Source organism: Armigeres subalbatus, chromosome 2 (assembly GCF_024139115.2).
Source record: "Armigeres subalbatus isolate Guangzhou_Male chromosome 2, GZ_Asu_2, whole genome shotgun sequence".
Taxonomy (NCBI): Eukaryota; Metazoa; Arthropoda; class Insecta; order Diptera; family Culicidae; genus Armigeres; species Armigeres subalbatus.
Window position 1 is genome coordinate 386980795 of NC_085140.1, and position 14629 is coordinate 386995423.

Sequence of the window (14629 nt, forward strand, 5' to 3'; positions counted from 1 at the left end):
TTGATTTCTAATAAAACTTTATTATAATATTCCACAGAAAATTGCAATTCACTAATTATTGATGGATCACTATCATCAGGCTTTGTGTAGGATTTAATATTTTGAATTGATTACATTTCCAACTCACCATCTTATTGTATGTTTTCTGGCAAATGCAGTACACAACATCAGTAGGTCTAATTAGAGCCAAATGATCACAAACTGTGACATAATTTAGAATTACAATAAGTTGAAACATAAACTAACATATTATCGCATATAATAAAAATCCTTTCGATCTCAAAAACTTACTAATGCATAGTTACTCGCAAACCACCTCATCTTCTTGCCTTCTGATTCTCCTCCATTTGATGCACTTCCACAGGTAACAATTACATACAATGTATCTTTTTCTTAGATTTTAAACGGTTTCGTTCGTTGAAGCATACATATCTGTTTAGTTGATGTAGGCAATTTTTTTGTACGGGGACACTATGTGTTTAAAAAAATGAAAGAAAAAATCCCGAAGTAAATATTAATATCACATCAGAAAATAACTACGGATGTTCTACACAGAGTTGCTTCACAAAAGCTACATGCAAAGATTAGGGAATAGGTGAAAAGGTCTAACAGGACAACTTTCATATGAGTCAAACATTATGTTAATTTTATAGAATTTATTTAAAAAAATAGAGCTTCTCAGCTGTCAAGTCCAAAAACAGTCTGTGCAATTTGAGTATCTAATCTGCTTTTCACAACTTACTTGTACTGCATCAAATTGCCATAAAGATCCTTCATACCACTTCAGTTAAGATTCCGTATGCTAAAACCGTTGTATCTGGCCATCCCGTACAATTTTTGCACCACAGTTGAAATATGTGTATTTCTGTATCAATTTCGGTAGCTTCCGCACTCAAATGGTGAAGTTAATTTTTTGGTTTTAGTAGTCTACTGTTTTGTAGTTGCGCGTTTGCATCTTCTATACGTAGTTTAACATAAATAAATCAATTTCGGCTGAGCTGTATTTCAGCTCTACTGCGCTATATCCTCCAAGTTCTGGATGTCAATCTCGGTGATATGGTTACCTCCGAATTCGGCGTACTTGGCGTGCTGATGAAGATCGGCTGATCGTTTGAAAACTGTAGGGAAAAAGAAGAAGGTTATCAGGTTAGAATTCAAAGAGTTTCGTTATATTGAAAGTTTTGGGAATCATTTTCAATTTGCAACAATTGGGGCAATGATGGCGCAAGCCAATCCAAGGCCGATAATAGGGAGGGTAATGGCAGAAGAGTTCTTGCAGACCACTTGAACGCCGTGGGGTAGGATAAGGATGGGTGAATGCAAACTAGTCAATGATCAAAGGTTAAAATGATTATATAAAAAAATCTATCACAACGTTTTGCCTTTCTCGTACAAAAAAGTTGTACCAAAAGGCTATCATTTCACTCCGAAAACGTACTTTTTATAGAGGCCTCGACAGCCCATAGTGTTAAATGTCTGTCTGTCCGAGTGTATGTGTGTGCACAAAAGCCTAGAAAAACATTAGACAACTTTTCATATAGTAATCCTCAACCGATTTTCTCGCAAGGAAGATCCATTAATTACGTAACGCATAAAATTTGCCATTTTCAACCCCCTCCCCTATGTCACACTTTTTATATGAAGAATCCTAAAATTTTGTATGGATTGTCACACTTCGGGCAACCCCCCCTCCCCCCTCTAAGCGTTACGTAATTTGTGGATGTTCCCCAAGTTGCATTCGACAGGGGACAAACCCTTGTTGATTACTATTGAGTTTGATAACGATCGAACATTGCGTTGAAAAGTTATTGAGAAACTAATACATCGCGTACTATATAAGTGCCATATAAGGTTGGTGTCTTGGCTAAATGCGAGAAAGGCAGTATCATTACTAGGTGAATTAGGTTGGGTTTTGCCTTTCTCGTACAACGAAGTTGTACCGAAAGGCTATCATTTCACTCCGAAAACGAACTTTTTATAGAAGCCTCTGAGACCCATAGTATTATATACCAATCGACTCAGCTCGACGAGCTGAGCACATGTCTGTCTGTCCGTGTGTATGTGTGTGCACAAAAGCTATAAAAAAACATTAGACAACTTTTCGTATAGAAATCCGCAACCGATTTTCTCGCAACAAGTTTCATTCGACAGGGGACAAAGCTTTGTTGATCACTATTGAATTTTATCATGTCGATCATTGCGTTTAAAAGTTATGAAGAAAATGGTACATCGGACCATAAAAACCCCCTTATAAGGTTGGTGTCTTAACTAAATGCGAGAAAGGCATCACCAACGCTAGGTGGATTAATCTAGGTTTTTAGCTTTCTTATAACCAAACGGTTTAAATTGCAATGTCTTCTTCTTTTGATTCGGAAGGAGCTATTTTGATGGGGTTTGATGCCGTGATGATGGGCTTACAGCACTTTTCAGGATTCTTTCACCATAATTTTAAAATAAAAGGATTTTTTTAATTTTAATATTATATAGCTTCTTTGTTCGAATAACTTGTTTGAGCACACCAAAAGCTTCCGTTTAGAGGTTGTTGAGATGGTTTTTGGCTATTATATCTCTTGTTAGATTTTTTTTTAATTGAAAATACCACCTTGAAATTTTATCCGAATTAGCTGAAAAATTGATAGAAGGCTTATTTAAGCACAAGAATTGTGATTCTGGGCTGACCGGTTGAATTTTTGATACTTTTTGAAAACATGAATAGGTCTATGTGAAGCTATCTGAAAAGTGTATGAAAAACTTCGAGGATTCGTATTCGCGAAATAGTACTCTACCCGCCTTGTTCATTCGATTACACTTCCAATAACTATGTCTGGAATTAAAGTCGCCAATCACAAATAATGGTTCCGTGTGACGAGTAAGGCACTGCAAATCTCGGTGGAACTTGATCCGGGAAAATAAGCGGCAATCAGATATACTGGACTACTGGAGTGGACTCGGTGTAGACAGTGATCTGGATGGCCTCGATCAGCTTGGGAAAATTTGATGCCTTTACGCTCGAAAATTGCAACGCCACCGCCTCGGGTTGCTATCGTAGTGGGACGCACGTGTAGTTTTGATGATATACTGACATGTGTGGGCGTAGCCATGTTTCCGTAACAAAAGCTACATCAATATTACGATTATCCGATACGTTGAAAAATTCACTTTTCTTGTTGCGAATGGAACGACTGTTTAGGCTGGTGGTATTATCCATTGTAAACGGTGGCGAGACGTGAAAACAGCTCGTTACTTAATTCAGGAACTCGGAGAGCGAGAAAAGTTTCGAGTCGTTGGTTCTAACGTTATCTCCTGTCGCAGCAGCGGCAACGCCAACAACACAATTGCTTTTCTTAATGGCATCAGCGAACGTCATATTCGGAGATACGAATGTAGATCGAAAAGTGCGTCCGCGTTAGCCATTTGGTTGCGGCATGTGACCTGTGCCTTTTTATTTGCAATCTCGTCGGTATGGCAGCCTTCGGAACTGGATGTGGTTCTGACTACAGTTCGCGGACCGTATCTTGAATTGGGAGGATTGATCGTCGGTATGCTGCAATCCTTCGTGAAATGTAACTCGCCGCACTTCACACACCTGGCTTGCATATTGCATCTCCGTATGCCGTGCCCAAACTGTTGGCATCGGGAGCACTGGACGATTTCTCCAATATTCTTTGAAAAATAACGCCAGCTAACAATGACGTTGAAAAGGGTTTTCTGCCTCTGTAGCACCTGTAGTTTTATCGCGCCCTTGCGAAAACTGAGAAGATACAAAGCGAAATAACCTTGCCTAGATGAGTGCAGTATTTACACTTCCTTAGGAAATTTGTTTTTGCGCTGTAGTCCTTCTTGTACATCCTTCAAGTCGAATGTCGGTTGACCAGCTAGGGTCTGTTCACAAATTATGTAACACAAAAATCGGAATTTTTCATCCCCTCCCTTCCCCCACGCAACAAAAAGTAACATTTTTTGTAACCCTTCCCTTCCCCATATAACGCGTAACCACAGACAAACAGATGTAACACTAGAGAAAATACCATCGACAATGACTACAACCATCAATTTGAATTTGATTGATTACGTAATTCACAACTAGAGACGCTATTGTCGTAATCCTTCGGGTTTGACATTTCACTCCAGCGCCTTCTGGTGACGATGTCATACGAAACATCGTTTCGTGTAACATGCTCGCAAGATGGTGGTAGATGAGTTGAACGATGGATTTTTCAGAAAAATGTTCAAGCTGTTACGTCTGTTCGTCTGTGGCGTAACTGTGAAAAATTTGAGTGCTTCTTTTTTTATCAAGCATGTGGATTTTTTGTATTGGTTTGAATAATGCTAGGTTTAGAATAACAACAGGTGATCAAACACCAAGGATTGAATTATTATTCTATTCCATTCCAATCATATTATTATACAATGTACATAGCTTATTGAACCACGACAGAAATTCCGTCCTGTAAACCCCAACCTTTTGAAAACCAATAAGAACACAATCTGTCGACAAAAGGCCACTTGCGAGTAGCTCGTGTACTGCCGTTCCGGGAATGCTTGTACTTAATTGGAAATAAGACCACAGATAAACAGACGTAACAGCTTGAACATTTTTCTGAAAAATCCACCAGAAGGCGCTGGAGTGAAATGTCAAACCCGAAGGATTACGACAAAAGCGCCTCTAGTTGTGAATTACGTAATCAATCAAATTCAAATTGATCGTTGTAGTCATGGTCGATGGTATTTTCTTTAGTGTTACGTCTGTTTGTCTGTGATAAGACTATTAAATACTTTGGAATTTGAGCGTAACCAAGGAATCAATTTTTCTTGGATGCGCATGCGAAACAAGCGTCAGAAGGAGAAGAGAACCAACGACAAAGCTTTGTTTTTGTCGGAGATAATAATGACAAAGATCCGAAAAAAATTGTCAGCAGCAAAAAAAAAGACAATTTTGTTGCTAACTTTTTATCCCGTTATTTTTCATTACCTCTACAGAAAATGTCGGTTTTATGCTATCGTAGTTTCTGTTCTGGGGCCCTCCTTAGCCGTTCGGTAAGACGCGCGGCTACAAAGCAAGACCATGCTGAGGATGGCTGAGTTTGATTCCCGTGCCGGTCTAGGAAATTATCGGATTGGAAATTGTCTCGACTTCCCTGGGCATAAAAGTATCATCGTGTTAGCCTCATGATATACGAATGCAAAATGGTAACCTGGCTTAGAAACCTCGCAGTTAATAACTGTGGAAGTGCTTAAGGTCACTCCTGACGGAATCCAAGTTTAAAAGTGCTTGCGTTTTCGGGGGCACACCACTCGATTCAGAGGTGGCGCACAACTGTCATTTTTGTTTATTGAGATTTGCTGCGTCGCAGCATGCGTGAAATAATAAAAATGGCAGTTGTGCGTTGCTTCCGTATCGAGTGGTGTGCCCCCGAAAACGCGAGCACTTTTAAACTTGGACTCCGTCAGGAGTGACCTTAATGAACACTAAGCTGCGAGGCGGCTCTGTCCCAGTGTGGGGATGTAATGCCAATAAGAAGAAGAATAAGTTTCTGTTTTTATGGAAATATTCGAGAATCAAACTACGACTACAACAATAGCATCGAATTCTAGGAAATATCAGAGCATGCAAGGCAAATTATTCTTGTCATATTGTGTTCAGGTTCTGATAAATGTTTGTTGATAGGTGCGTTTGTCAGTAACAAACTCTGTTGATGACAAAGGGTATATTGTTAGGAGTTGCTCGAATATTGATTCCCTGAGCGTAACAGATTTTGGAAAGCAAATTCCTGCAAAAATAAGCATTTCCTAGAGAATCACGGAATGTATTCGAAAAGCTTTTTTACATCATATAAGGGTATTAATTGAGAAGTAAACTCAGATTTTCAAAATTGAGAAAATGGCATTTGAATCCTCAATTTACACTGCTAGCGTCCAACTTGTAGGAAATTTGGAAACACAGGAAACTTATTCTCGTTGAAATCAGTCTAGTTTTTATTCGGAAATAGGATTTGAGATTGATGAGTGACCATTACAATAGTTTAGCGGGTCAGTTAAATACGTCTGGCTTTTTTTTACGCAAATCAGTCTAGCCGTTATTGATACATATTTTTGTGATCCACTTTATTGCATTGAAAACAACGAAAAATATGATAAAATCTAGACCAACATTTGAAAAGGGCGTAACAGCCAAACTTTATTCCTTCTGATTCTTCGTCTACATATAAAGCTATTATGTGGACAAAGAATCAGAAGGAATAAATTTTGGCTGTTACGCCCTTTTCAAATGTTGGTTTAGAAAAGATGAATAAAATTAAGACATTCTGATTCGAAATCTGTCTACCGTGGACGGTCATTGGATCATAATCCGTACAGCTATTTTCTAAGCAAATATTTAATTCAAAGCAGACTGATTGACCAGGATACCACTGTAAAAAACTGTTGAAAATCTTAAGAGAAGTCGCTCCATGCAAAATACATTACGGTGTAGATAGCATTTTTTAAAAGCAACACATCTCACACTTTTTCATAGGTTTTGTCCACTTTCTTTGTATTTGGTTTTAGATTCCTGCTTAAAATATTGAATTTGCTAGAATCATATTTTGAAGCTCTTTGGAAGAATCAATAAAAAACGGGACAAATTGAGGATTTTTACGATTACGACGGGACAGCACAACAAGGTCTAAAAAAAACGGGACTGTCCCGTTTAATACGGTATGTATGGTCAGCCTATTCATCGGTGGTTGAGTTGAAGTTATGCGAACCTTGCTTTTGTCATATTTTTTGCAGATCATTATGGTATGTGGGTGACGAGCTTAGTGGTCTAGTGGCTACCGCTTCTATCTTATAAGCAGGAGGTTGTGGGTTCAATTCCAGGCTCGTGCCTTTCCTATTTTGTATTTATATCTTTGTACTTTCTGTATTTCACGTTCTACCAAAACGATTCCTACTGTTATAACTTCCCGTGGCACCAATGAAAGGTCGTAGAATTCACTACATCCACATAACATATGTGTAACTCGGGTAGCAAAAGTTGTAAATTCTTTATAACACTTTTATTTGTTATACGGAACATCGAAACGTCAGAAGATAGTATAACAGTATTTGATCTAACAAGGGGTCACGCGACTTATATTGTATATCTGAATACGATTCGCGTTGGAATTATACAAAAGATTTTTCCTAGTGGCGTTGGGTGTTTAGGAGCTGAAATTGTTTTTTAATTGGAGATTGGGGTAAACAATATTAAAGTAGAAAAGAAAGGAGTTTAGGGTATGTAACTGATTTAATTATTGATATTGATTCGACAAACTCGAACAGAATCCATTCGTACGCCACGCACGGGCTCTTAACCAGTAAACGATGTTTGTTTGATGTTTGGTTGAAATATTATGCAAGGTTAAAATACTTCAAACTTCCATTTACTTCCGCTATATTCACTTCTAAATGGAAGTTTGGAAGAATGGAAGTTTGAAGTATTTTAACCTTGTAACATTTTCCCCTAAGACGCTCAATATTAATTATTTCATGAAATATTATGTTTTTATTCGAAAACCGTATCAAATGCTCATTCATTGCTATGAGCATATTTATTATCCGCATTTCTCAAACATTTCCCATGTGTGCCGTTTCCTCCCAGTGGTGTGGCAGCGCAACCGAATTTGACTTTTTCTAACATGTATGTAACCGACTTTATGTCTTTATAAAGTCTTCTACACTATCTTTCCTTAAACTATCAATAACAACAAGTAGAGTTTCTTTTATCGGAATATTGATTTTTAAAAAGGTGATGCCTCACCTGGATTTACTTCTAAATGTTCAATGCACAGTTTTGGTGTTTTCTGTTTCATTTTTACATGTCGTTGAAATTGCTCTACTTTTGGTATAGAATATTCGGAACTATCAACCCAAAAGCAATGTTCTAATAATGAAAAGAATGCCATGAAAAGAGATGATATTAATATCGTACATCGTAATAACCTATTCAAATTACGTGCTTCATGGCATGATAAAGATAATTTGATTTCAATGTTGAATCATCACATTTTCATTTAATATGATATCCAAATTGGAATCACCTCACAGTTGCTATGCTCTCCTGCATTATGATAAGCAAGTTTGCTCTCGTACGATTGATAATTTATAATGTTGCTTCTAATCTATCTATTTTGTGATTGTTACGCATCGTTGACAAACATTGGTGTATCCCTCGTCATCCTTTCTCGAAAAACCGAAGACTGCGTATAAAAAGATTCGTTCCCAATGTAGAACAGTTCTAAGGAATATACCTTCCAACACATGTTGAATAAAATCTAGATTTTACCATGCTGACTCGAAAATATTATATCAATTTTAGAAGAATTTTATTTTCATATGATAAATAAGTTAAAATGGATAGAAGACGAACATTTCATCAAAAGTCGCCTGAAAATAGAAGTTTACCCTACACAAAAATCAAATTAGAGTTCATCAAATATAAATTGGCTAGTAACAGCATAGGAGAGACCTTTTTTTGGATGCAATCCGTCATTTTTAAAAACAATGTAAAAAATTGATGATAGAAAAATAAATATCATTATACTTTGGCTACAGATCTTGCTCTTTGTAGTCTTGGAAAAAAGTGTTATAATTTTCTGATCATATGGTATTTGTTTACACTTGAAAATGACAGAACGATGTTCCTGTTCCCAATTATAACAGTTTTGGCTCATCGAAAGGGGTCAACTTTTGGATTGGATTTTGTTCGAAGATCCACTTATGTTATGTGCTACATCTTTCTTAAGTAAGTGTCAAACTAACCATCCTCCTTCCTCAGCATTCGCAAGGACGTGCCCAGGACAGATGGCGACAATTGGAGAGTGCATTGCTTCCATCTAAGAGATAGTGATTAGTCCCAAATCAATATCTGCAGATGTGCACATGTGGTAACGAATGAAAGTGATGCTACTCTCATACAATAGTCTTGGCTTGTACCACCTACGAATTTGTGCGAAATGCTCAATGCTAGTGCTAATGCTAATCATTATGGTATGTGGGTCCTTTAGGAACACTTCCCGAACTCGCGACGTTACGCGAACCGACAGTGATACGTTTACCCAGAATTGAAGGTTTTTGGAATTAACTTCGAGAAAAAAAGCAAAGCAAGTTTGTATAAACAATCGCTCTAGCCTTATTGACGTTTAGACGAGAACTGATTTTCTCGGGGGGTTGAGTGAAGTGTGACAATCCATACAAAAATTTTGATGATTCATAAGGGGGGGGGGGGGTTTGGAAAATGGTCGATTTTTGCGTTGAGTAATTAATGGATCTTCCCTTATTATATAATTTCGTAATCACTTAATTTACTTATATTAGGCTGACCAAATCATTTCGGTGAAAAAACGGGACAAATGCGCTTGAAAAACGGGACATGTAAAAAAATCTTGTTACAAAATTTAATAGCTGTGGAAATTTGAAAAATTATGGGCTTAACTTTCATTTTCCATATAGGAAATTAGAAATATTTTAAAGTGAATCATTCACCACCATAACATTTTATTGTATTAGGTTAGTTTTGAAAAAATACTAAAATTCAAATATTTCACTTTTCAAAGGCGAACAAAATCTACTCTTAGATATGCATTAAGGATTTTGTTATTGACATTTCAAAAACTTTACCAATTCTGAACAATTGAAAATAACAAACAATAGTCAAAGTATCCTGCTTAAGGCCGGTTTTGGAAAAATCCCTTTTTCATTAATAATAGTGGGAAAAATCTGTGGATAAGAATAACAAGATTCTAAACAAGGAAAGAACTTCAATAAAATGTAATTGTAATCACCTGTCATAAGACGAGTTTGAACAATCCCATTGAATTCCACCATAATTGTATCTTGACAGATACGTATTTCGACCTCAACAGTAAGGCCGTCTTCAGTGTCTTGTACTTGACTCGACTTCGACTCGACTAAGTCGAGTCAAGTACAAGACACTGAAGACGGCCTTACTGTTGAGGTCGAAATACGTATCTGTCAGGATACAATTAAGTGGTGGAATTCAATAATTGTTCAAACTGTCTTATGACAGGTGAAAACATTCCACTAAAAAGCTCAAAATAATTTTCTTATCGTAATTGTAATGTTTTCCTACACACAAAAAACAAAAATAGTTTTATTAAATATAAAGCACTCTTGAAACGAAAAGTGCTACATTTTGTTGAGGATGAAAGTGATTTTATCTAAAACAAAAGTTATTTGTTTGATTTAAAAGTGTTTTGCGTGTATCCTTACTGTAAATTTAAAAGTTGTTCCTTTCAGATTGAGAGCTGTAGAAGTGTCGAAATTAGAGAAACCTAACGAAACTTATTGAACAAAACAGGGAAAAGAGACCGATTTGCAAGAACACTGGCATTTCAATAGGTCAAATTTATTGAACATTAATAATTTTATCAATTTATGAAAAGTTGATTGCTTTTAAAATGATTAAAGACTAAATTTGATTATTGTAGCTCTAAAAAAATAAATCAGATACTTCAGCTCTAAGTATTTTGTCCCTTAGTTAATACATTATCTAAACTATTTAAACTTCATTTGCAAATTAATTCAATTGATTGCTTTAATACGTGGTTTAATACATTGAAAGTAATTTGTGAAACTTAATAAAATAATATACTTGATAATATCTTCCATTCGAATTAATTTTGGACATTATTGAAATTTAAACTAACCATTGTGGGATTTCATTTCAGTACAGTGTGACAGACGAAAAACACAATAAAACTCTGTTGGTGTCAGCACGTATTGGAAGAATTTCTAGTTGGCGGAGAATTTCAATAGTAATTTTGTTTTTAATCAGCTATGTAAAGATTCGGTAATGGTTTCGTTTTCGTTCAATTCAGTAGAAGATGGCCAGAAGCAGAACATATTTCGGAGATTCATCCGATTATCATTGCGGTAAGTTCAGCAGTGGTTACCTGAATAGATTACAATTATGAATCTCTTGTTTTAATACAGAAATCGCAGACAAGAAGCAGTCTTGCGGCCGAACTCCCTTCACAATCTTATTTGGATCATTGAGCACCATCCGACGCATATTTTGCCATACGAGAGGTTCCAGAGAATCCAGTGTCCTGAATCCTGAAGGAGCCAAGCAATGGATGCATGGACAATGTGTTGAGTGGTCAAAACCGAAAGCTCAATCATGACTGTGAGCGAAATTTGTTCGTATATTGAACGTTTTGTTATAATTGCAGTAAATAAAAATATTCTCTAAAACATACTTCATACGAAATGTTAATTTTCGGAAAAACAAGAAAGGGGATGGAGAAACTTGGGAAGAATTTGTGAGGAATTCTGAAAAATACATAAATAATTCATTCTTACTTTTACAGTGACATCTTTTAGGTTTGACAGTTCTACAATTCATTACAAAAGTGCATAAACTTTTATTTCAGGGGTGGATGTCAGGTGGCTAGAAACTTTTTTTTTTAAAGTTTGTGGACTTTTGTTTCAAACATATACAACTCTCTACGAAAAAGAACCAACGAAACTTTTTATTTTAACCAATGGTTTTTTTATTTTGATTAATGGTTTTTCTTTCTGTGCATGAATATGGTTGGCGCATGAGAGTAAATGTCAAATCTAATCACAATCACAGTCCTTTTTGTTCGAAATTGATTTAAATGGCGTTAAAAGCAGCCTCAAACCTTGGGAATCTTGTCCATTGATTTTGTTCTCATGTGTTCCAAAAAAAAGCAAGACTTATCGCAGAAAAATATATTAAGCTCTTTTAGTGGAATGTATTAAACCGTCTAAGACGAATTAAGTACTGTCCATTTAATTCCACCAGTTAATTTTCGTTATCTTTGCAGATACGTATTTCGACCACAACTGTGTGGTCGTCTTCAGTGTCTTGTACTTTACTCGACTTGTCGAAGTCGAGACAAGTACAAGACACTGAAGACGACCACACAGTTGTGGTCGAAATACGTATCTGCAAAGATAACGAAAATTAACTGGTGGAATTAAATGGACAGTACTTAATTCGTCTTAGACGGTTTAAGACTTATGCAATTTCGCCCGAAAAGAAAAAAAATCCTGGCCAATTTATGGTCTGGTTTACATCTCTGACTCACAGAGATTTCTGCAGGATTGTACTTTAAATCGGGCCGAATTTCTAATTTTTCATAACGGAATATCATAATAAATCCTGATCACACACATAAAAGCGAAATTTGCAGACAAGCTCCTGATGTGTAAATTAGCCTAGCCTGAATGATTTGGAAATATTAAGAATTGTTCAGAAAGACTTTGAATAATTCTTATTGTTTCGAAAAGAACCAAATGATTGAAAAATATGTGGTAGAGCAGATTAAAAAAAGGAATTTCCCACTTCGGAAGATTCAAAAAGAATAATTGAAAATGAATTTATTCTAAAAATTATAATGTCTGTCCCTGCGTTTTGACGTTGAGGCGTGACCTGATTTTAAGAAAATAGGGGAACGGTTCGGTACTTCATCCTATAACTCCTATTTCTATCCCATTAAACACAAAGCAATGACAAAGAATTTGGTTTGTTTCTAATTTTTTGATTTTTTTTTCACCGGTAAGCACGCGTGTTAGCAAAAAGAAGCGTCGAGATTGGTGCTGTATTTCTTTGTTTTGCGATGAGGTGAATATATGTTCAGTGAGATGAAAAACGGAACAGTTCCCTTGCTTGCTAACCAAGTTACCAAGTTTTAATGGGTTTCGTCCACTTTTTTTTGTTAAGAGATCAGCCACTCGAGGGCTGAAAAACCCCTCTAATAAAGATACAAAAAATCACTTCCCATGTATTTGATTTCAGATTCCTGCTTTAAAGAATAAATTTGTTTAAAATTATATTTTGGAGGTCCTTGGAAGAATCAATAAAAAACGGGACAAATTGAGGATTTTTCAGATTACGACGGGACAGCACAAGTAGGTCTAAAAAACGGGACTGTCCCGTTAAATGCGGTACGTATGGTCAGTAGGGTGGTTCAAAAAATCGATTTTGCTCCACAGTGCTCATCTGATTCTTTACCATGTTCTGAGGGTCCTCTGAAAATTTGAGCTCATTTGGATTAAAACTGATTTAGCACAAGCCGTTTCAAGTTTGCATGCAAATTAGTATGGGGAAATTTATTTTTTCAGTATACTGTAAATGACGCTTACGCATGAAGCGCAGGTTAAAAGAAAACCTACATAGCTTAAAGGAATACTCAACAGCTTTCACCCAACGGAAACCGCATGTTGATCAATCGGCCCAATAATTAGTAATCGATTTTAATACATGTTGCGAATCTTTAGTCATGATCGTTAAACTTCTTTGAGGGCATCACTGAAATGTGCAGTGCAACATAGTAGCCTGAATTTGTGCGTGCTATCTTTCGCGCCACGAGCAGCAATGTTGCCTGTTGATGAATTATGCAATTAGCTCCAGAAAACCACGGTATAGATTAAATTCGATTACTAATTATTGGAACGATTAATTCAGATGCGGTTTCCACAGAGTGAAAGCTGGTGAGTATTCCTCTTAGCTATGTAGGTTTTCTTTTAACATTCACTGCGCTTGATGGGGAAACGTCATTAACAGTGTAATAAAAAAATAAATTTCCCCATATTTGCATGCAAACTTGAAACGGCTTGTGCTCAAGGAATGTAATTGTCGCTGAAAAATGCGAAAAACAAGCGACAAAAGAGAACAGCGATAACTCTTTGTCCTCATCTGCAGAGGATAAAGACATTGTTGCGTTCCATTTTATTTGCAACAAACATGGAGAGGTAATTGTTGAGAACTTTTCAAACTGCGATAACTTGTATATTTCAGAAGTAAAACACAAATCATGTGTACAGATGGTTAAGTTTATATCTAAGCTATGATAACTGATACTGATTTAACCAAAAACATCATCGGAAACCGACTATTTCTCAAAATGAGCGGCAGGCGATCATTGTCCTATTCTGTTGCAGTTTGGGACAAACGCTTATTGCGAGTTGAGTTTGTCCCAACATTTACAAGAGAGGACAATGTTGTTGTCATTGGCAATGTTGTTATTTTACATTCCTTGCTTGTGCTAAATCAGTTTTAATCCAAATGAGCTCAAATTTTCAGTGGACACTCAGAACATGGTAAAGATGTGGAGCAAAATCGATTTTTTGAACCACCCTAATGGTCAGCCTACTTATATCTAAAATTATTGGTTTTATTGATATTATTATATCACTTGATATGATGCCTAATAGTTTATCACACTAATAATTAGATGAGACTCGACAAAAAAAATCGATAGAAGAAAACTTGTCGGCTTGGGGTTATACTGTCAATTGTAATAGAAGCAAGATTCTCAAGACAATGAGTAAAATCCAAATCTTAAATGTATCCCCAAGAGATTACAAAAGAACCTAAATAATTCGGATAGGAAATTAGAGTTGATATGAAACAAGGGATATAAAGTTAACCATAAAAATTAGTTTCAGTCATATTTATGACCACAAAATCAACATTTAAGCAACAATTTATGAAGTAACATCATTCGTGCATAATCCCATGAAGTGCAAAAATGATACCTAATGTTTTATTAAGTTCAGAACAATTTTTCAAGTGGTGTTCGCGGGGAATTGTTTCTAATTGAAAATTGGTAAGATCAGT

At 36.2% G+C, this 14629-nt stretch overlaps 1 protein-coding gene across 2 annotated transcripts in view; it reads right to left on the reverse strand.

Moving 5' to 3' along the window:
• LOC134213178 (uncharacterized) overlaps window positions 1-14629 on the reverse strand; it is a 26942-nt gene continuing 12313 nt past the window's right edge. Inside the window, exons 3-4 of one of the 2 annotated variants that reach the window (XR_009979411.1) lie at window positions 743-1118; window positions 1-471 (exon numbers count right to left, since the gene is read on the reverse strand). Coding sequence is in view for 1 of the 2 variants with exons in the window: in XM_062691863.1 (XP_062547847.1) it covers window positions 1012-1118 (107 nt within the window). In the remaining variant the exon portion in view is untranslated. Of the gene's footprint in view, window positions 1119-14629 lie in introns of both variants that reach the window. The other variant, XM_062691863.1, reaches the window with a different exon arrangement.